This window comes from Budorcas taxicolor, chromosome 9 (assembly GCF_023091745.1).
Source record: "Budorcas taxicolor isolate Tak-1 chromosome 9, Takin1.1, whole genome shotgun sequence".
NCBI classification, from domain to species: domain Eukaryota; kingdom Metazoa; phylum Chordata; class Mammalia; order Artiodactyla; family Bovidae; genus Budorcas; species Budorcas taxicolor.
Window position 1 is genome coordinate 78148522 of NC_068918.1, and position 19987 is coordinate 78168508.

General features: G+C 48.6%; 1 protein-coding gene and 1 pseudogene across 1 annotated transcript; both read right to left on the reverse strand.

Annotated features, from left to right (window-relative positions):
* Positions 1–4143: 4143 nt before the first annotated feature.
* On the reverse strand, positions 4144–6491 carry RAET1E (retinoic acid early transcript 1E). The gene is made up of 4 exons (XM_052645963.1): positions 6419–6491; positions 5558–5821; positions 5037–5318; positions 4144–4190 (listed from the first exon to the last, which is right to left on the reverse strand). The coding sequence occupies exons 1-4, from the start codon at positions 6489–6491 to the stop codon at positions 4144–4146; spliced, it is 666 nt and encodes a 221-aa protein (XP_052501923.1).
* A 5943-nt stretch (positions 6492–12434) lies between these two features.
* Positions 12435–17262, reverse strand: LOC128053158 (UL16-binding protein 1-like; annotated as a pseudogene).
* Positions 17263–19987: the final 2725 nt, after the last annotated feature.

Sequence of the window (19987 nt, forward strand, 5' to 3'; positions counted from 1 at the left end):
TCTTGCCTGGAGAATCCCAGGGACGGGGGAGCCTGGTGGGCTGCCATCTATGGGGTCGCACAGAGTCGGACATGACTGAAGCAACTTAGCAGCAGCAGCAGCAGCAGCAGCAGCCTATAATGGTTATTGATTAAGGAAGGAGTTGACAGATTTTTCTTCTACAGAAGAAAGTAAATCTCGAGGTCTCTTTAGGCAATTTGGTATCTGTATCTGGGTGCAAAAGGAGCTTCCGCATTTGGGGAGCAGCAGGAGCGAAATATAATGTATAAATCAACTGACAACCAGACTTGTCCACTGTCCCGGTTTCTGACCCCAGTAATGAGTGACCCATTCCCTAGCGAATCATCCAAGAGCTGCCTCAGTTGTCTGTTTATGAACCAGAAACGAACCCTGTCCTGCCCTGTAGCTTCTAGTGGTGGGACTGTGATAAGAGTGTGGGTCTGGCTGTTATGGGCTAATGCACCCCCTCTGCTGTAGACTGGCTTCCTTGGTTCAAGGAGCCATAGGGGACACTGCATGAAGTCACAGATGTGATTAGGGGATAGTGGCCCTGTATCAACTCTGGTGTCAGGCCTAGGTCCCCTGCTGGTACATCTTATTTGTTCCCTGTGGCCCTGGTTATGCCAAGCCACATACTCACTTCTATCCTATGACGGCTGGCCTATCTGAACTAATGGTTAGGGGTTGGTGAACCCAGATCATGCTGGGCAACTCTGACATTCCATGACCAGAGGCCTCATCTCTGCCAGGCCACAGGACCATACCAGGAGCCACGCTGAATGGTATGGGCTTTCTCACTGCAAGTGGTGTGTCCTTTCTTCAGGACACTAGGAGTCTGTGTTGTGAGCCTCCAAGTAAAATGCCACATACAGCATGTAGCACCTTTCCGAACATAGATAGCTATGGTGTCACCGGTTCTGTTGGGTCATCTGCCCAAGAAGCAGGTCCAGCCACACTCATCATTCATCAATTGTGACTGCTTTTGTGCCAGGAAAGAAGTACAGTGATTTATAACAAAGAGAAAAGTAATTAACTCAAAAGTCTAGTGTTGCTAACATCAAAACTACTATATTCCTTTTTCTATATCCCAATTACATGGATTAATATCCTTCAGGTGCCTAAAAGATAAAGAATATGGAGGCCTGGCAGCAGTCATTGACTCAACAGTGAAACCGGTCACCAATATAATTTTTAGCTCTTTAGAAAGGCTCTGTATCTGTAGATGCTTTAAGCTTTGTGCCTCTCTCGGTAGGGGGCCGTAAACAATCAAAAGTTTTAAAAGTCCGGGCAGACCGGTCAGGTAAGTTAGAAAGCCATCAAAGGGGTTTAAACTGAGACATTCTTTTTATATGCAGGAGACTGTTAACTGGAGCCCTAAGTTAATTCCTTTGAGAGGAAGGTGATTGGGGATGGCCCACTGATATGTCAGAAGAGTGGAAAGCACAGTACAATAAGGCAGGCAGACTCTGGTTTTGGGGGGTAGACGTTCAGGAAAACCCAGGGGGAATCCCTGAAGCCAGATCACACCTTTGCATATGTCTGGCTTCCTTTCTCATGACCTTTGAAATGGGCAGGATTCCTCACGCTGGCTCCCAGTACATCTCTTCTTTGTGTGCCTACATTTCTTTAAAGGCGTGCCTCCTGGTAAAGGCACTAGTCTTTGGATTAGAGCCCAACCTAATCTATGCTGACCTCACCTTGGTTGGATTACATCTGCACACACCCTATTTCCAGGTGAGGTCTCCTTCACCTAATGGTAGGACTTCACCACATTTGGGCCCCTAAAATAAAGGAGTTTCAATAAACATTCATGTGATTCTCATTGGGAAAAAAAGGTACATTGTATAATTGAATTCTCCCCATCACTGAATATATTCCTGACAGGAGAAAACTTCAAGTTTGTCTAGACATTAGTGAAAACTGAAAGGTTAAAATTTTTTCCGATGTTGTCTTCTTCTCATCCTGGTATGAATGTATGAGCTCAAACATCCTCTGTGTTTGAGCATTGTTTTTAGGTGTTTCTGAGGTCAGCAGTGTTCTCTGTTAGCCAATTCAGTGCAGTCGCCCTTTCTAAGTGGAAAATATTCATCCAAGAGCTAATTCTCTACAGTTTTGTTGTGCATGAGCTGGTTTAGAGCACCTGATAAGGGTCCATCTAGGTTGTGGGTAGTCCTTTAAATAATATCTTTTCCAGTATGGATAATTTCCTGGTTGCAAGTCATGGAACATCTAATCGTCATCCATAAATTATTGAGATGTGATTTAGAAGCAAGCTTAGAATATCTTTTTAATAATTCGATTAGGGGCTTCCCTGGTGGTTCATTGGTAATGAATCTGCCTTCCAATGCAGGAGACACGAGTTCAATCCCTGTCCGGGAAGATCCCACATGCTGTGAAACAGCTAAGCTCATGGGCCACAAATACTGAGGCTGTGCTCTGGAGCCTGGGAGCCTCAACTGCTGAGCCTGTGTGCCCCAACTTCTGAAGCCCGCAGCCTAGAGCCTGCACTCTGCTACAGGAAAAGTCATCACAGTGAGCGGCTCTTGCACCGTAACTAGAGAGCAGCAAGTAGAGAAAGCCCACACACAGCAGTGAAGACCCAGCACGACCAAAAATAAATACATCTTAAAAAGATAATTCAGTTAAACTGCACAATCATATAACACGACAAATAGGAGTAGCACAGCGTATCTATTCTTTTGTGTCCAGCACTTGCCTCTCAAATCCTTTTTATGAGGCATCTATGTTTTTACTGCAGTAATTCATTCTTTATTGATTGCGTCATAGTGTTCCATTTCTGGCTATATCACACCTTAACCTTTCTTCTGTCCTGGATACATTTTTATGCATTAACATGTTAGTATCTTAATATGCATATTAATCTACATGATAATTCAACTGGTAGCCTCATACTTTCGTGTCATGACATCTAGGCAGTTAGCACTTGAATGTGGTTTCTGCATATGTATTAATCTGCTAGGTCTCTAAAGAAAAGCTGTTTTTCTATACTCAGAACACCAAATATGATACCAAAATATGGGCTTTAGAAACTCTGCTCCAGGAACCAGGACTCCAACCAAATGTATACTTCCTATTGTATCACAACACAGACTATAACCACACAACACCGACTGAGTGGTTTCAACAAGACTTCCTGGAGGTGAGGATTTTATCACATGAATTAAGAACATTCAGCCCATAAAAGCATGCGGTAACTTAACTATACATGAAAGTGAGTGTGAACACATAAATTATGTCTCATTAAATCACAGAAGTATATCCCTAATGTATTATCTTCTTAACAGAATTTTAAAAAATGCCAACCCTGCCCCCCGTCCCAATACCACCCCACATGAAGGGAAGTCTGATGGAATGAATAGAATTGGAAGTCTCAACTGATTGTGAGCAAATATTTGACTTTTGCAAATCCTCAAAATGACCAAGTCAATACATCTTAAGGGCCCGTCAACAGCCGTGGAAAGTGAAGGAATTCTTAAGCATAAGTTTCTTTAGCTTCTTGTTAAACCCCACTCTGAGTAGCAGGTAGTATATTAGATCAACAGCCAGACTGTCATCAAGGGTCAGCTTTTGCCACCCAGAGTTGGGTTAACATTGTACCTTCTCATAGTCCAGGAGAAACATCCAAATGAAGGAACAGCTGTTAGAACACTGGAGAAAGTGTTCAGCTAGTCAGTGCTATCATCAGAGAACAAAAGGCTTTTTTCATCAAAGGGCTGGGAAGGCCTGAGTAAGATCTCAGGACAACACCCCACCCCACCACGTCTACATCTCGTACCCGGGGCCCCCAAAGGAGAAGACACTTGTCTTCATCCCCACCCCCACTGCACCGTCCTGCTGCCCACACCAGCCTCTTCTACCCCAACGACAGGGTGGTTCCCGACCCTATAGGGAATGTGAGGGCCCAAGACAAAGACAGAATGTCATCTTGGTAACCAGTGGACAGGGGTTTGGTGAAACCCAAGGCTCACCTCTCCCAAGTCCTGACCAGAACATGCCTGCCTAGGAGCCAGAGGCCGGCTGGCTTCACACCTGCTGTGGTCCCTGATTTCTTCATAAGATTCATGACGATGAAGCAATTAGAACTAACTGGGTGATGATCAACAGGATCATGCAAGCAACCAATCAGATGGATGCAGACTGGCTGATATCTGGGGCCATTATTAGTGGTTCTAAAACGAAAAAGCAAAAGCCTCGTCAGATCTAAGAATACACCTTCCTCAGCACCTGCTGTCCTTAGCACATGTTCCCCATATAGTTACTGACTCATGGGAAGGCACGCTTCAGGTCCGGGTATGGAAAGATTAATGGGCTTGTGCTCTGTCTTCGTGGAGCTAATATTTCTCCTGAGTTGTGTTAGTCGCTCAGTCATGTCCGACTCTTTTGAGAGCTCATGGACTGTAGCCAACCAGGCTCCTCTGTCCATGGGATTCTCCGGGCAAGAATACTGGAGTGGGTTACCATTTCCTACTCCAGGGTATCTTCCCAACCCAGGGATCGAAGCCGGGTCTCCTGCCTTGCAGGCAGATTCTTTACCGTCTGAGTCACTGAGACAGCAAATGTCCATCTGATTATCTTTCAGGTGGACATGTTTACTGTGAGGAGTCCTTTTTGAAAAGGACACAATTGGGGGCACTTAATTCTGTCTGGGAAGGGATAAGGGCTTCATTAAGTGACATTGGAGCTGGTTAAAGGATCAGTACAACAGGAGGGAGAGAAGGCCTGCAAACATAATGCATATATAGATTTGGGGACCATCGTGCAGTGCCTGGTGTCTGGGTCATTGGTTAATGGGGAAGGGGGCTCCTGTGCTGAGGGAGGTGGGCTGGGAAAGGAGGATGCTGGCAAGTTCTGTGCTATGCCCAACACTGACTCTCCAGACAGGAAGTCCACCAAGAGATCAGTCACTCCATCCATCCATCATATTTTCAATTACACAAACATGTGCTCACATCCACACATGAAGGCTCTAGACCTCTGAAGAGAGCTGCCACCTCCCCCACACCCCGCTCAGGTACCTGTGGGCTCTGGGAGCAGCATGTTCTCCCAGTGTTCCAGGAATTCCCTAAGCCAATAACTGCAGTCTCCTGTTGAGATGGTCCTGAAATACTCTGCCAGTTCCTGGTTGTTCTCCCACTCCTCCTTGATGCCTGTGGCTCCAGGATCAATGACTGTCCAGGTTACACTCATGGTGTCAAGGAGGAGAGCTGTCCGTCCATTGAGGCTGAAGTGCAAGGATGCACCAGAGCATTGCTCAGCTTCACACTGACAACACAGGCTGACCTGCAGGGTGGGAGGACCTGCGCCCCACACACACAGTGAATCTTTCTGGACTCTCCACAGTCCCTCCTCTCCAGTCTCTCAAGTGTGTCTGCACATCTAGGGGCCCGTGATCATCTATCATGATCTCCCCCTCTTACCCATCAGGTCCACTGGGTCTCTAGGGCTGGATTGTGTTCAGTCCTTTCACAGGAATCCCCTCCCTGCATGCACTCTTTCTCTTGCTATCCCCAGCTCCCCACCCCCTTCCCATACTTACCCCTCGTCTCCTTTTTGTCCAGTTTGATGACAGGCAGGACCATCCTGAGCTCTTTTCCTGCTTCTGCCAGTGTTTGGCTCAATTTGGTCCACACGTTCGTGTCGTTTACCTCCTTCCCCAGGAAACCCAAAGGTTTGACCTTGTTGCTGTCTCTGTCATACTGGAGGAAAGGCTTTGTGTCCACCCAGCCCTGGACTCGATACCAGGGCTGGCCAGGTCTGGACTGAGATTTGACAGTGAGGTCAAGGCACAGAGATTGGGCATCTGTGAGAGAAAACCACAGGCGTGTCTGGGAGATTCCCCTCCAGGGCCTGGTTGCAGAGGGAGGGGTCTCTATCCCAGATCCCCTCCTCTGCTGCATCCTCAGTCCTGCCTCTCCTTTAACTGTCTGAGGTTTAATCTCTTTGATGCCACCTGGATCCCTTGGGTCCAATATTGTTAGCAGGAAGATTTATCTGACATATTTTTACCATCATGTACCAACTTCTGAGGCAGCAAAAACAAGACAATCTCTGCCTTCTAGTGACTTAAAAATCCATCTGAACAAACAGGACTTTCAACAGGAATGGAAAAAAAAAGGCCCCAGAACACAGGCTACATTCACGATGGGCCCCTGGTCATCAGGAAGGTTTTACTGCAGTAGGAGGTGGGGCTTGCCAGGAGAGGGAAAGCTGCTACAGGAGTCTTGAGCTGGAGTCCCTGCACACTGGGTGTCACCTCCTGAGCAGCCAGTCCAGCTAAACCACACCCTCACCATCCTAAGAGCAGGGGGACAGGCCCCCACCAGGGTGGAGCCCCTTCCTTTCCCCTCCTCCCATGCTCCACTTCCCCTGCCAGAACCCCAGGTCCCAGGACACTCACTGCCCAGAGTCTTCCTGGGTTCTATCAGCAGCATTATCAGTAAAAGATGGCCTGCAGTGTGAGCTAGAGACATTCCTTCCAGTAGTTTTAGGAGAGTAAGGGGCAAATCGTAGCCTGGAGGGTGTCTATACCTCTGCCCGCTGCCCAGAGTCTTCAGTCCGAGACTGAGGAAGCCTTGTTGAAAAACAATGCAAAGAACAAGTATACCAGGGAAGTATCTTGCAAGTATTCAAATTCATTAAAAACAGCAACAACAACCAAAAAAAAACAGCGGTGACATTAAAAAGCAAAATTCACTTTAATACTCCACCCTCAAAGTCCCCTCAACTTTTGTGAACAAAATGCTCCGGGTAGTGTTGGCTTCTCCCCTCCTTCCAATAACAGCTGCCCTGCCCCGCCCCCTCCCCGCAGCTGCCTCTTTTGCTTCTTTTTCCATCTTCCGCTCAGTCATTCTGCATCCCCCGCCCCCCCCGCCCCCCACTTCCTTCTCCATCCTAACCTGGCGGACTTTCCTTCAGTGATCAAAATTCACTCTCACTCAGTGCACTCCAGCATTAATCAGACTGGCCGCAGGCGACCGCATGTGACCTGCAATGGAAGGCGTGTGTACAAGGAGTTGGAGCCGAAACTCCAGAAAGGCCGGGACGCTGTAACTAAATAACTATAGTACTAAATGAGTGCTCTAACTTGGCCATGCTGCCAACTCCTAAGACCACTTGAGCAGCAAGCTGAAAGCGGAACTGTGGGACTCTCAGTCCTTTCTTATCAACCAGCAGTCCGCAAACTCTCCTTCCAGATAGTTCCCCCCAGCCTTCGCATCTCCCTCGGCACCCCTCTTCGTCCCCACCCCCTCCCGTGGCCCTGAGCATCCGCCGCGCAAGTGGCTCAACCCCGGGGTGGTGGGAGAGGACGGAGCCCTCGGTGGGGAGAGCCACCCTGTGGTCTCACTCGTCGCCCACGCCTCCCTCCTCACCTGGCTCCCGGTCGAACGCCTGTGATCGGCGGGTGCGGTCCTCGCCTGCCTGCTCCTTCCGAGGTCGCAGGTTGAGATGATTGTTAGGTAAAAGACGACCAGGACACCAAAAAATGTCTAACAGGCTTTAATGGCAAAGCGCTCCCTGGCCAGGTTCCCGGACCCAAATGGGGCAGGTCGAGGAAGTCTTCGCGCCAGGCCGCGTTGGAAGTTTGTTTATATATGCAGGCTGCGAGGAATGGCTGGGCTAGCAGATGGGGGTTTGGATAGGTTGCCGGTTTTTGGTGGCGCGAGCTGATAGGTTTCTGTATGCGGCTGGGGCGGGGCGGCTTTAGCGGGCGGAGTGTGCTGTCATTGGCCCCTGGGATCCGGGAGGCTCCTGCCTTAGGGACTTAATCGCCGGCCGGAGGGAGAGGAGGGGCGGCCCATCATGGCCCCCGGAGTCCGACCTTACAATGATCAGTGTTCGAAATCCCAAGAGAAATCCGGAACGGAGATTCCAGCTTGAATCGCTCTCGCCCGACGCGACGCGCAGTCCTGACTCGGCCGGGGCTCTGTTGGCTGCGTCCAGTCGGTGACAAAGAGGGGCCCCGGGGCGGGGAACAGACAGCCCCTGGGAGAGGCGGGAGCACCCAGGCCGCGGAGCCCTGCGAGCGAGGTCTCAGCCCAGCAGCGCCAGCATGCGCGGCGACCACGCGGTTCTGGCCTCTGGCGAAACTGGACGGACCGGACTTCGCGTACGCGACTGGAGACTGTTCTATCTCTCTCTCTTTTTTTGTCTGTACCTGAAGATGTGTACTTGAAGGAGTAGTTAATTCCCTGCTAACACTTAGAGGGTGGTCCCAAGGAGCTTACATTGTGCCTTGCCAATCGTCTGAGTCAGGACTCAGAAGCCTAGCGTGTATCCCAGTCGCTTGTGCCCCCTATTTCCTAGAATTCCAGCTTCTCCCGAACTACTTCTACTCTGCTATTTTAGGAATTTGCCCCCCTAACCTCGCCCTGCACCCATGCTTCCTAAACACTAAACAGACATTCCTTTTTACTCCAGCCACACTGCAGTCCCTCTTTGATGGGTTTATGATAAGTCCAGCTAAATAAGCAGACGAAACACATAAATAAGTACACGACCCTGGACAGCTAGTTTACTCTCCAACTGTCCCTCCCCACCTCCCATCTCACTAATCTCACCAACCTTCTCGGAGGTCTATGATCAAGGCTGGGACAAGTCAGAGGGCGAAGGGCACCACCCAGCCTCTCTAGCCACAGTCCCTCGCTGCTCCTCACCCAGAGTTGCCCCCATATTCACCTTGAGCCTCCAGGGTCCCAGGCATACAGGTCTTCCCCAGCCTACATGCACCCGTCACTTCACACTGCCTCCCACTCTCTCTCTCTCGTGGTTGTGGTTCTTGTGGTTTTGGATGTATCAGAGTGCCATTTCCTCTGTTGTGGCTCATAATCACTTTCCAGATCATCTGTCCTGGGGCACCACTGGGTGCTTGTCCTGAGAATGTGTGAAGTCACTATGGCAAAGGGTACTAAGTTGCTTCAGTGGTGTCCGACTCTCTGAGGCCCCATGGAGTGGAGTGGGCTGCCATGTCTTCCTCATGGCAAAGGGACATTTAGCCTATAAATACCAAGAGTTTGTGAGGAGTGTCTGAGAGTTCCAGTCTGGGGAAAAGCTGGTCTAACTTTTCCTTAAATCATTTGTTTCCATGAGAAATCTTGGGCTTCCCAGGTGGTGCTCGTGGTGAAGAACCCACCTGCCCATGCAGGAGACCTAAGAGATGTGGGTTTGATCCCTGGGTCAGGAAGATCCCTTGGGGGAGGAAATGGCAACCCACTCCAGTGTTCTTGCCTGGAGAACCCCATGGACAGAGGAGCGGGCAGGTTACAGCCCAAAGGGTTGCAAAGAGCTGGAAATGACTGAGGTGACAGGCGCACATGAGAAATCTTGCACGTCAGGACTTCTGCTCTCATTCTCCCTCCATGTTATATAATGATTTGGTATTTGTATATATTGTGAAGTTGAAAACCATAACCGTCTAGGTAACAACCATCACCACACCCATAGTTACAATATTTTTTATCCTTTTGGTGAAAACGTCTAAGATCTACACTCTTAACAATTTTCCAATATATTGATACATTCCAGTTGTCCCTAGGTGTCAGCTGGGGATTGGTTCCAGAGCCACTTAGGATACCTCAGTCCTCTGATGCCTGGGTCCCGTAGGCAGCCCTCTGTATCCATGGGTCCCCACTGGAGAATTCAACCAACTCCAGAATCAACCAATGACAGATTGGGTAGTACTGCATTTATTGAAAATAATCTGAGTTCAAGTGGACCCACAGAGTTCAAACCAGTGTTGTTCAAGGGTCAACTGAACAGTATTATAAACCATGCTATACACTACATCAAATCCCTTATGATTATACAGTGGAAGTGAGAAATAGATTTAAGGGATTAGATCTGATAGAGTGCCTGATGAACTATGGATGGAGGTTCATGACATTGTACAGGAGATAAGGATCAAGAGCATCCTCATGGAAAAGAAATGCAAAAAAGCAAAATGGCTGTCTGAGGAGGCCTTACAAATAGCTGCCAAAAGAAGAGAAGCAAAAAGCAAAAGAGAAAAGGAAAGATATAAGCATCTGAATGCAGAGTTCCGAAGACTAACAAGGAGAGATAAGAAAACAATCAATGCAAAGAAAGAAATAGAGGAAAAGAACAGAATGGGAAAGACTAGAGATATCTTCAAGAAAAGTAGAGATACCAAGGGAACATTTCATGCAAAGATGGGCACAATAAAAGACAGAAATGTTATGGACCTAACAAAAGCAGAAGATATTAAGAAGAGGTGGCAAGAATACACAGAAGAACTGTACAAAAGAGATCTTCATGACCAAGATAATCCCGATGGTGTGATCACTCACCTAGAGCCAGACCTCCTGGAATGTGAAGTCAAGTGGGCCTTAGAAAGCATCACTACGAACAAAGCTAGTGGAGGTGATGGAATTCCAGTTGAGCTGTTTCAAATCCTGAAAGATGATGCTGTGAAAGTGCTGCACTCAATATGCCAGCAAATTTGGAAAACTCAGCAGTGGCCACAGGACTGGAAAAGGTCAGTTTTCATTCCAGTCACAAAGAAAGGCAATGCCAAAGAATGCTCAAACTACCACACAGTTGCACTCATCTCACATGCTAGTAAAGTAATGCTCAAAATTCTCCAAGCCAGGCTTCAGCAATACATGAACCATGAACTTCCAGATGCTCAAGCTGGTTTTAGAAAAGGCAGAGGAACCATAGATTAAATTGCCAACATCCGCTGCATCACTGAAAAAGCAAGAGAGTTTCAGAAAAACATCAATTTCTGCTTTATTGACTATGCCAAAGCCTTTGACTGTGTGGATCATAATAAACTCTGGAAAATTCTGAGAGAGATGGGAATACCAGACCCCCTGACCTGTCTCTTGAGAAATCTGTATGCAGGTCAGGAAGCAACAGTGAAAACTGGACATGGAACAACAGACTGGTTCCAAATAGGAAAAGGAGTACGTCAAGGCTGTAAATTGTCACTCTGCTTGTTTAACTTCTATGCAGAGAACATTATGAGAAACTCTGGGCTGAGAGAAGCACAAGCTGGAATCAAGACTGCTGGGAAAAATATCAGTCACCTCAGATATGCAGATGACACCACCGTTATGGCAGAAAGTGAAGAGGAATTAAAAAGCCTCTTGATGAAAGTGAAGGAAGAGTGAAAAAGTTGGCTTAAAGCTCAACATTCAGAAAACGAAAATCATGGCAGCTAGCCATGTCACTTCATGGGAAAGAGATGGTGAAACAGGGGAAACAGTGGCTTCCTGGGAGCACCATCTCCTGCAGAAAAGAAAGAGGTGTTGGTCCAGGAGGCTGAGGAACTCCTGTCACTTTCCTGGGGCTGCCCCTCACCAGCCCCTCCTCCAGCTCCACCCTCACTGAGGGGCTTTTATGTCTCCACCCCCACCCCCACCTCAGGCCCAGCAGCTCCTTGTCACCTCCTCCTTCCTTCCTGCATCACAGAGTCAGGACAGGCCCAGACACTCCCTGCTCAGGCTCAGGACTGGAGCCAGTGAAGAATCAACCTGCTCCCTTTACTCAGGTCTGGATCCCCTCTGAGCGGGGCCTAAAGGACCAGGGAGCAGGTCCCCAGAGGAGGGGCCTTGCTTCCTGACAGCCTTGGGGGACTGCAGGCAAACTCCTTCCTTCGCACCCCTCCAGCCTCTGAGCAGCACACACAGTTCTCAGTTCTCTTCCTGGTCCTCCCAGCTGGGTGCCTCCACACCAGCTCAGGCCCACCATCCCCAGGCATCTCTGCTCAAGGCAGGGCCGCTCAGTGATGAAGGCTCTGGGTCCCCAGGAGGCTGCTGACATGCAGGCTAAGTCACAACTGCAGCTGCTCCAGGAGCACAGGCCTGGCCTCAATCCTTGCCCCAGTCTCTGCTGTGGGGCTCCTGCCTTGCCTGCTTGACCCAAGCCACTTCCTGTGAGAACAGGCCTTTGGAGTTGGGTCTGCAAAGGCCTTCCCACCCCTTCCTCCTGGGATGAGAGCCCGGCCCCTCTCATCTTGGCCCCTGGGTGGGTCCCCTCCCCGCTGACACATCAGGTGGAGCCCCCATGCTGCTCTCAGCCCCCCGGGAGTCCTGCCCTCACCCTGAGTGCCTGCTGTTCTCACACCACCTACCCTGGGCCCTGCCAGCCAGCAGTCTGTGCTCAGTCAGGGGACTTGGCTAAACCCTTTAAGCATCAGTAGGCCCTCAGCCTAGTGAAGGCCCCTCCCTTTTCACAATGTCACCTGACAGTGGGGACTTCTCAGAACTCAGGGCTGAGCTTGTCTGAGTTCTGCTCTCACGTGATATGGGGTCTTATTCACTGGCTCATTTCCAGGATGAGGTGGTTCAGTGAGGGGCAGGGGTTGGCTGGGATTCACCTTTCCTGGCCTCACACCAGACCCTGTGCCCCTGCCTTCCCTCTGAATTTTGCCCTCAGTACCTGTTCCTGGAAAGGACTCAGCCCAGGAAGACAGTTATGATGAAACTGGTGAGGACTACAGGGAGGATCCAGGTGATGTGCTTGATGGCTGCGGCCGTGGGCTGCACTGTAGTGTGGACTGTGGTCGGTGGTGCTGCAAGGAGAGTAAGAGTGAAGCCCTTGTCCAGACCGCAAACTCGGCAGATGCCTCCTCACCCCCCTGACTCAGTACCCCTACTGTGCAGACAGCTGGCACCCATCACATGGAGGCCCCTGTGATAGATCCTCAGGCCGGACGGGGGGGAGGGAGGAGCCCAGTCCTCACGGGGTTCTGACAGCTAATGGGGGAGCTAGGTTTCCAACACAGCCACTGAGTCCTGCTGCGACATAAGAGACGGTGACCTGACTCAGCAGATGTGGTATTGGCAGATTTCCAGAAGAAGGACTGGTGACATTTAGAAGAAGATTCTGGAAAGAGGGTACAGTGAGAAATAAGTCCCAGAAATCAAAAAGTTGTCTACAGGATTTGAATCAGCAAAAATCTACATTCAGTCTTCCAAACGCCTGTGCTGTCAGGAGAGACGTCAGGAGGTGGAAGAGGAAGGAGGATGACAGAGCATCCCGGATCATTGTTCTCCCAGGAACAACTCACTTTTTAAATTTATTTTTTTACATTCATTTTTTATTTTTATTCACTCCAAAAACATTGTTAATTGGGGTATAGCCATTAACAATGTTATGATAGTTTCAGGTGAACAGTGAAGGGATTCAGCCATAGATATACATGTACCCCTTCTTCCCTAAACCCCTCTCCCATCCAGGCTGGCACATACCACTGAGGAGAGTTCCGTGTGCTATACCGTGGGAGCTTGTTGGTTACCCATTTACATATAGCGGTGTGTACATGACTTTCCCAGAGTCCCTAACTATCCCTTCCCCCGGGTAACCATAAGCTTGTTTTCTAAGTCTGTGAGTCTCTTTCTGTTTTGTAAGTTTTCTTGTACTATTTCTGTTTAGATTCCACATATAAGGCATGTCGTATGGTATTTCTCCTTCTCTTTCTGACTTAGATTACTCAGTATGACACTCTCTAGGGCCATCCATTTCAGGGACAGCTAGGATGGATCACTTTGCCAAAACACACACATACACAGACACACATATGCACACACACAGGGTGGGTCCATATCACCTTGAGTGGACTGCCATTTCTTTATACTCGTCTCACTTACCCGAGGTCTTCAATATTTTCTCCCAGCGCACCATAAACTCCCGAAGCCAGGCCCAACAGTCTCCATGGAGACCTTCTTGAAGAAGTCGGTCACAGCTCTGTCCTTCTCCCACTTCTCTTTAATCTGCCTCCCTCCAGAATGATCCACTGTCCAGTGCCCATTCTCTGAATCAAAGCAGAGGCACATTTCTCCACTGAAGCCAAAATGCCAGGATCCACTGATGCGTCCATCCTCTTCACACCAGCACGTCATCCTGCCCTGCAGGGTCAGAGGGTCTGACCCCACCAAGAAAGTGAAAGAGCTCAGGCTCTGGACTTCACGAATTCTTTGCCTCACCGTGTCCACCTCCCCTGGGCCCAGGTAATCTGGCCCTGTTCTCTCCTCCAAGGCCCGCTCCTTCCACTGGACTACTAGGGAAGGACCAATACCCAATTGAATTTTTTATCCATAAACAATGGATGCAGCTCCTTCAGTATTTGGACTTCCTAACTCACCTCTGGACTCGATGGACATGAGTTTGATTTGATAGAAATGAGTTAGAGAAACCTCTGGGAGATGGTGAAGGACAGGGAAGCCTGGCGTGCTTCAGTCCATGGGGTTGCAAAGAGTGGGACACGACTGAGCGACTGAACTGAACTGAATTGAACTCACCTCTGGAAGTGTCTTTCTCCAGTATAATGTCAGGCAGTTGCCCCTTGAGGAAGTCCCCGATGTCTCTCAGTGTTTCTCTCTGTTTCCCAAGTGTTCATAGTTTTCACCTCCTCTCCCAGTGGACTTGTGGATTGGATCATGGCGCCAGCACAGTCATAGGAGAGAAAAGCATTCCCATCTGCCTGGCCTTGAACCACACACCACGGCTCTCCAGGACTGGGGTGAGGATCGACGGGGAAGTTGTAGCAAAAGGAGTGAGCATCTGTGAAGGAAAACACAGGTGAGGGCAGGTTTTGGAGAAGAAGACCCATTACCTCCTCCCCCCACTTATGTGAGAGCAGAGGAAAGCTGCAGGGCTGGGTTGGTAGAGCAGGAAGACCCCCCTGCCCTCCAACACCACCTATAGGCTGAGCAAGTGGAGGAACCACATAACATTATCTCTACTCTGCTCATAAGGCCCACACAGAACCCAAAGCTGCAGAAAGGAGAATTCACAATTGGGGTCACAGGATTGAGCAAGGCCAGGGAGATGCTGCTGATCTACCATGTTGATGGGTCTTGGAATCCTGGAGAAGGCCTGGCCCACATGGCATGAAAGAGAAAATCCAGAACTTCCGAGGCAGGTGGTCGAGGAGGGAATCAAAGGCTCAGAGAAGTGAAAGTGCCAGGGTGGACACAGTATGAAAGGGCAGGAAAGTGTGCAGTATCCCAGGTTCTATGTAGCCCGAGAGGAAAGAACGGATGAGAAGCATCTCCAACAGCTCCAGGGTGACTTTTGCTGAGGGTCAGGATCGGTGGTGGGACTGGTGTTCCTGTGCGCTTCCAGCAGGAGTGAGGATGGAGAAGGCGGAAGAGCTGATGCCAGGGGGAGTGTCCTATGTCAGAAACAAAGCAGATGCAGGGGCCAAGGGGACAAGAGAGCCCCCTGTAGCCAGGCGTCACTGCAGAGAGTACCACGCTGGCTCCTAGCACAGGGCGATCCTAGAGGCAGACAGATGAGCAGTGAGCCCGGTTAAAAACTACACGATTGAAAGGAAAAATTATATAAAAAAACAGAGACAAACACAAGGCTGGATGTTCAGGACGCTGAGTGCAGACATCCCAACAAAATGTCCAGATCCTTTGTGCTGTATCCAGCACTGAGTCAGGTCTTATATTCAGAATCCATTCCTAGAGACAGAGATGCCAGGCATCAGCAAGGAAGGCCCTCTTATCACCACAGCAAGTGCAGAAGTCCTTCTGGCCTTGGAAGCCACACAGTCATTGACTGGGGTAAGTGTACACTTGGCATAGAAGCCACCCCCACATTCATAAGGACCTAGAGTGGGACTGTCATCATGTCCAGCAGTCTGAAACATCGTCATGGCCTGCCTGTTATTACTGTGGTGCCTGACATCTGTGTAAGGAATACACATCTGTCCCACGTCCTGCCCACAGGAGTGTCACCCATTCACTGGTCCTCATAGTGCTCATTTCACATCCATTGCATTTGCAATATGAATGAAAAATCTTCACAGTTAGTAAATTACCATGTGGTGAGGGCTACCACAGAAGCGATTTCCAAGGTCACACTTCTGACACGGACCTTCATCCCCCAATAGTACATGTAAGCAATATCGTATTCTGGAGAAAATGACAGAGAGGAGTACCAACCTACAACCCTCCAGGGCTGCAGGAGTGTCGTCCCTATCCTATCTCCATTTAATTCCCAGTGTGTCCATAAATTTCTATAATTGTACATATGACATATTCAGGCTCTGCAGACCATAGTTTTCTGTTACAACTGCTATCCCAGCACAAAAGCAGTCACAGATGAGTGGTGACTGATGACCTGCTTCTTGATGAGCCAGCAGAACCTGTGACGTCAGAGGTATCTGTGGTGGGAAAGGTGCTATGTGCCAAATATGGCATTTTACTTGGAGGTTCACAACACAGACCCTTTATGCCCTGAAGCAAGGCGATGTGATTTGCAGTGAGGACTACTACACCATTTAAATGTGGCTCCTGGTATGGTCCTGGGGGCTGGTGGAGGTGAGGCCTCTGGTCATGAAATGTCAACATTGTCTATCATGATCTGGGCTCATCAAACCCTAATCATTAGTTCAGATAGACCAGCCATCAGAGGATTAAAGCAATATTGTGGTTTGGCATAAGTAGGGCCAGAGGCAACAAACAAGAGAGAGCATCAGGTGGTTTAGGCCTGACATCAGAATTGTTGTAGGAGCACTATTCGCCGGGGCCTGCCCCTGTGGCTCAGTGGTAAGAAATCCTCTTGCAATGCTGGAGCTGGAGTACAGGTGGGATCTATCCCTGAGTGAGAGGAGATCCCATGGAAGAGAGCATGGCAACCTAGTCCAGTGTTCTTGCCTGGACCCTCGTGGGCTATCGTCCATAGGATCATAAAGAGCTGGACATGACCGAAACGACTAGGCATGCACACACTATTCTCTGTGCATGCCTGAGGCTTCGTGCAGTGTCCCCTATATCTTCATGGACCATGGAAACCACTCTAGAGCAGAGGGGTCAGGGGACATTAGCCCATATCTGCTGGACCCACACTCCTTTAACATTCACACCACCCAGAACCTACAAGACAGGACAGAGCAAGTTTTTGGTTCACCAACAGTCAGCTAAGGCATCCCTTGCACTAGTCCCTAGGGGATGAGTCATCTGTTAGCGTATTGTGGCCCAGGGAAGTCACATGGTTCTTTAGGTTTTTTCAGGTCGTCTTTGCCTGCTCTTGTAGCACAAACGTGGAGATGTAGAATGCACTCAGACCCCAAATGGCCTGTCGAGACCAACAGTGTTACTCTCTGTCTTTTGAAGAAAAGGTTCTCCAACTCCTGTCTCAAATAATAGCTATTATAGGCCACTGTCTCCATAGTCTCAGGGAATATGAATGTGGGACCAAAGGGTAGAAGTGGGGGTGCGCGTGCTCACCCTCATGCCCTGTGTCACACACTTTCAGAAACTCTTCTCCCATCTCTCCTGCTTTATGTCCTGGGGGCCAGGCTGGGAGGCTTCTGCTGGGGTGAATTCTCAGGCAAGAGGATAGGGTGCCAGTTGACAGAGAGCAGATTCAGGATCCCTTCACAGATGGGAAGTTGTTGGAGGCCATGAGGTTCTTGGGATGGGGAAGGATACAGAAAAAATAGTGTTGTAACCAAGCACATGGTATTAAAAGATGCTTACTCCTTGGGAGGAAAGTCATGAGCAACCTAGATAGCATATTGAAAAGCAGAGATATTACTTTGCTGAAAAAGGTCTGTCTAGTCAAGGCTATGGTTTTTCCAGTAGTCATGTATGGATGTGAGAGCTGGACTGTGAAGAAAGCTGAGTGCCAAAGAACTGATGCTTTTGAACTGTGGTGTTGGAGAAGACTCTTGAGAGTCCCTTGGACTGCAAGGAGATCCAACCAGTCCATTCTGAAGGAGATCAGTCCTGTGTTCTTTGAAAGGAATGATGCTAAAGCTGAAACTCCAGTACTTTGGCCACCTCATGCGATGAGTTGACTCATTGGAAAAGACTCTGATGCTGGGAGGGATTCGGGGCAGGAGGAGAAGGGGACGACAGAGGATGAGATGGCTGGATGGCATCACTGACTCGATGGACGTGAGTTTGAGTGAACTCTGGGAGTTGGTGATGGACAGGGAGGCCTGGCATGTTGCGATTCATGGGGTCGCAGAGTCACATGACTGAGTGACTGAACTGAACTGTAACTTGAGATGAAGCTTGAGCTCATTCCAGAATCTAGGCCTCTGACTTCCCTTTTCTTAGAACATTTTATTGCAAAATCTTGTTGTCACTTTTTTCTCTTACCAGTTTTAAAACTCAGGCCTTTTTTTCCAGGCCCTGGGAGCCATCTCTTTCTTTCTTTTTCTTAAGGTGACTTATTAAGGCCATTGATTACTTAGATGTGCTAGCACACTCTACAACCAACCCCACCCAGATGAAAGGAAGAGTGAGAAACTAAGACAAGCTATACACCTAGTGGAAAAGGAATCAGTGAAAGATAATAATTTGCCAGTCTATGTGACATGAGCTTTTCTACAGGGTATTATCTGATAAGGTATAACTTCCTTTGTTGCTGTTTAGTCCCTAAGTCATATCCAACTCTTTGAGACCACATGGACTGTAGCCAGCCAGGCTCCTGTGTCCATGGGATTTCCCAGGGAAGAATATTGGAGTGGCATCTGTTTACAGATTTTTCTTTTTGGTTGCCCTGTGCCTATGTTTCTGCATGCAGGCTTTCTCCAGCTACAGCTAGCAGGGTCTCCTCTCTACTGGCGGTGCTTGGGCTTCTCACTGAGGTTTGTTCTCTTGCTGTGGAGCACTGGCCTTAGGCACGTGGGGTTCAGTGGTCATGGTATTGGGTTTGGTAGTTATGGCCTGCAGGCTCTAGAGCGTGGGCCTTGGGAGCCATCTCTTTGAATCTGAAGTATTAAAGGAGATAGTGCTGGCATCTCCCAGTCTCTGTAGGAGGGTAGGAGCCTATATTTGGCTCCCAAGTAGCTCAGTTGGTAAAGAATCCACCTGCAAGGTAGGAGACCCTGGTTCAATTCCTGGGTTGGGAAGATCCCTGGGAGAAGGGATAGACTACCCACTCCAGTATTCTTGGGCTTCCCTTGTGGATCAGATGGTAAAAGAATCTACCTGCAATGTGAGAGACCCAGGTTCAATCCTTGGGTTGGGAAGATCCCTTGGAGGAAGGCCTGGCAACTCACTCCAGTATTCTTGCCTGGAGGATCCCTGTGGACAGAGGAGCCTGGAGGGCTATAGTACGTGGAGTCACAAAGAGTCAGACAGGACTGAGCAACTAGGCACAGCACAGCACAGGAGCCTATGCTAGTCGGCTGGTTCTGCCATACAGAGGACCACAGACTGGATGGCTTACACAACAAGCACAGGTTTTCCTACAGTTCTGTAGGGAGGAAGTCCAAGATCATGGTGCTGGAAGGTTTGTATCTTCCTAAGATCAATGTATCTTATTTTTTGATGCATTTCAAACTTCAAGACAATACAACATTTGCCTCAAACACTTCATCATGTAGTTCAGTAACGAATGGTCTTTTCTGCCTTTGAATCTGTACTCTGTTTCCCCATGTCACCTTGAACTTCTAATGTAATGAATATTGCTGCATTTTCTTTAATGGACTGTATTAATTTTTTAGTTTTGATATTTAAAGGTTAAGGTTTAAATTTTAGTTTCCCCGGATAGAAATTAAGATGCATCATTTTTATTTTTTGGTTGTGCCATGAGGCATGTAGGGTCTTGTTCCTTAACCAGGAAACCCCTACCCCTAGCAGTCTAAGCATGGAGTCTTTACCACTGGGCCACCAGGGAAGCCCCCTGATCCACCATTTTAATATATACATACATATGTATATAAATATATATTTATAATATAGATATTATAAATATATTTTATATTTACCTTTTATCTCAGTAAGAGATAAATGATCACTAAAGGGAGCCTCCCCAACTGCATAAATAGTACAAATTGAAGAGCTCTGGTCCATGGATGGAAATGAAGAAAGAACATAAGATAAAAATAGACATCAGGAATCAAGACAGCCTTTCATTACTGTCCCTTTTGGTTGATGTTGTTAGTGTTCGTCCTGTTCAGAATGATCATCTCCAGTACATTTAGGGGATTTATCAACCAGGCTCCCCTCTAATTCTTGGAAAACGATAGGGACCTCAGCTC

What these genes read in the sequence shown, in the direction of transcription:
- RAET1E (XM_052645963.1), bottom strand. Translation starts at nt 6,491, where the DNA reads ATGTCTCTAGCTCACACTGCAGGCCATCTTTTACTGATAATGCTGCTG. An exon ending in ACCCAGGAAGACTCTGGGCA is followed by an intron (nt 5,822 to 6,418) that starts GTGAGTGTCCTG and finishes TTTCTCTCACAG; the next exon opens with ATGCCCAATCTCTGTGCCTT. An exon ending in GGACAAAAAGGAGACGAGGG is followed by an intron (nt 5,319 to 5,557) that starts GTAAGTATGGGA and finishes TGTGGGGCGCAG; the next exon opens with GTCCTCCCACCCTGCAGGTC.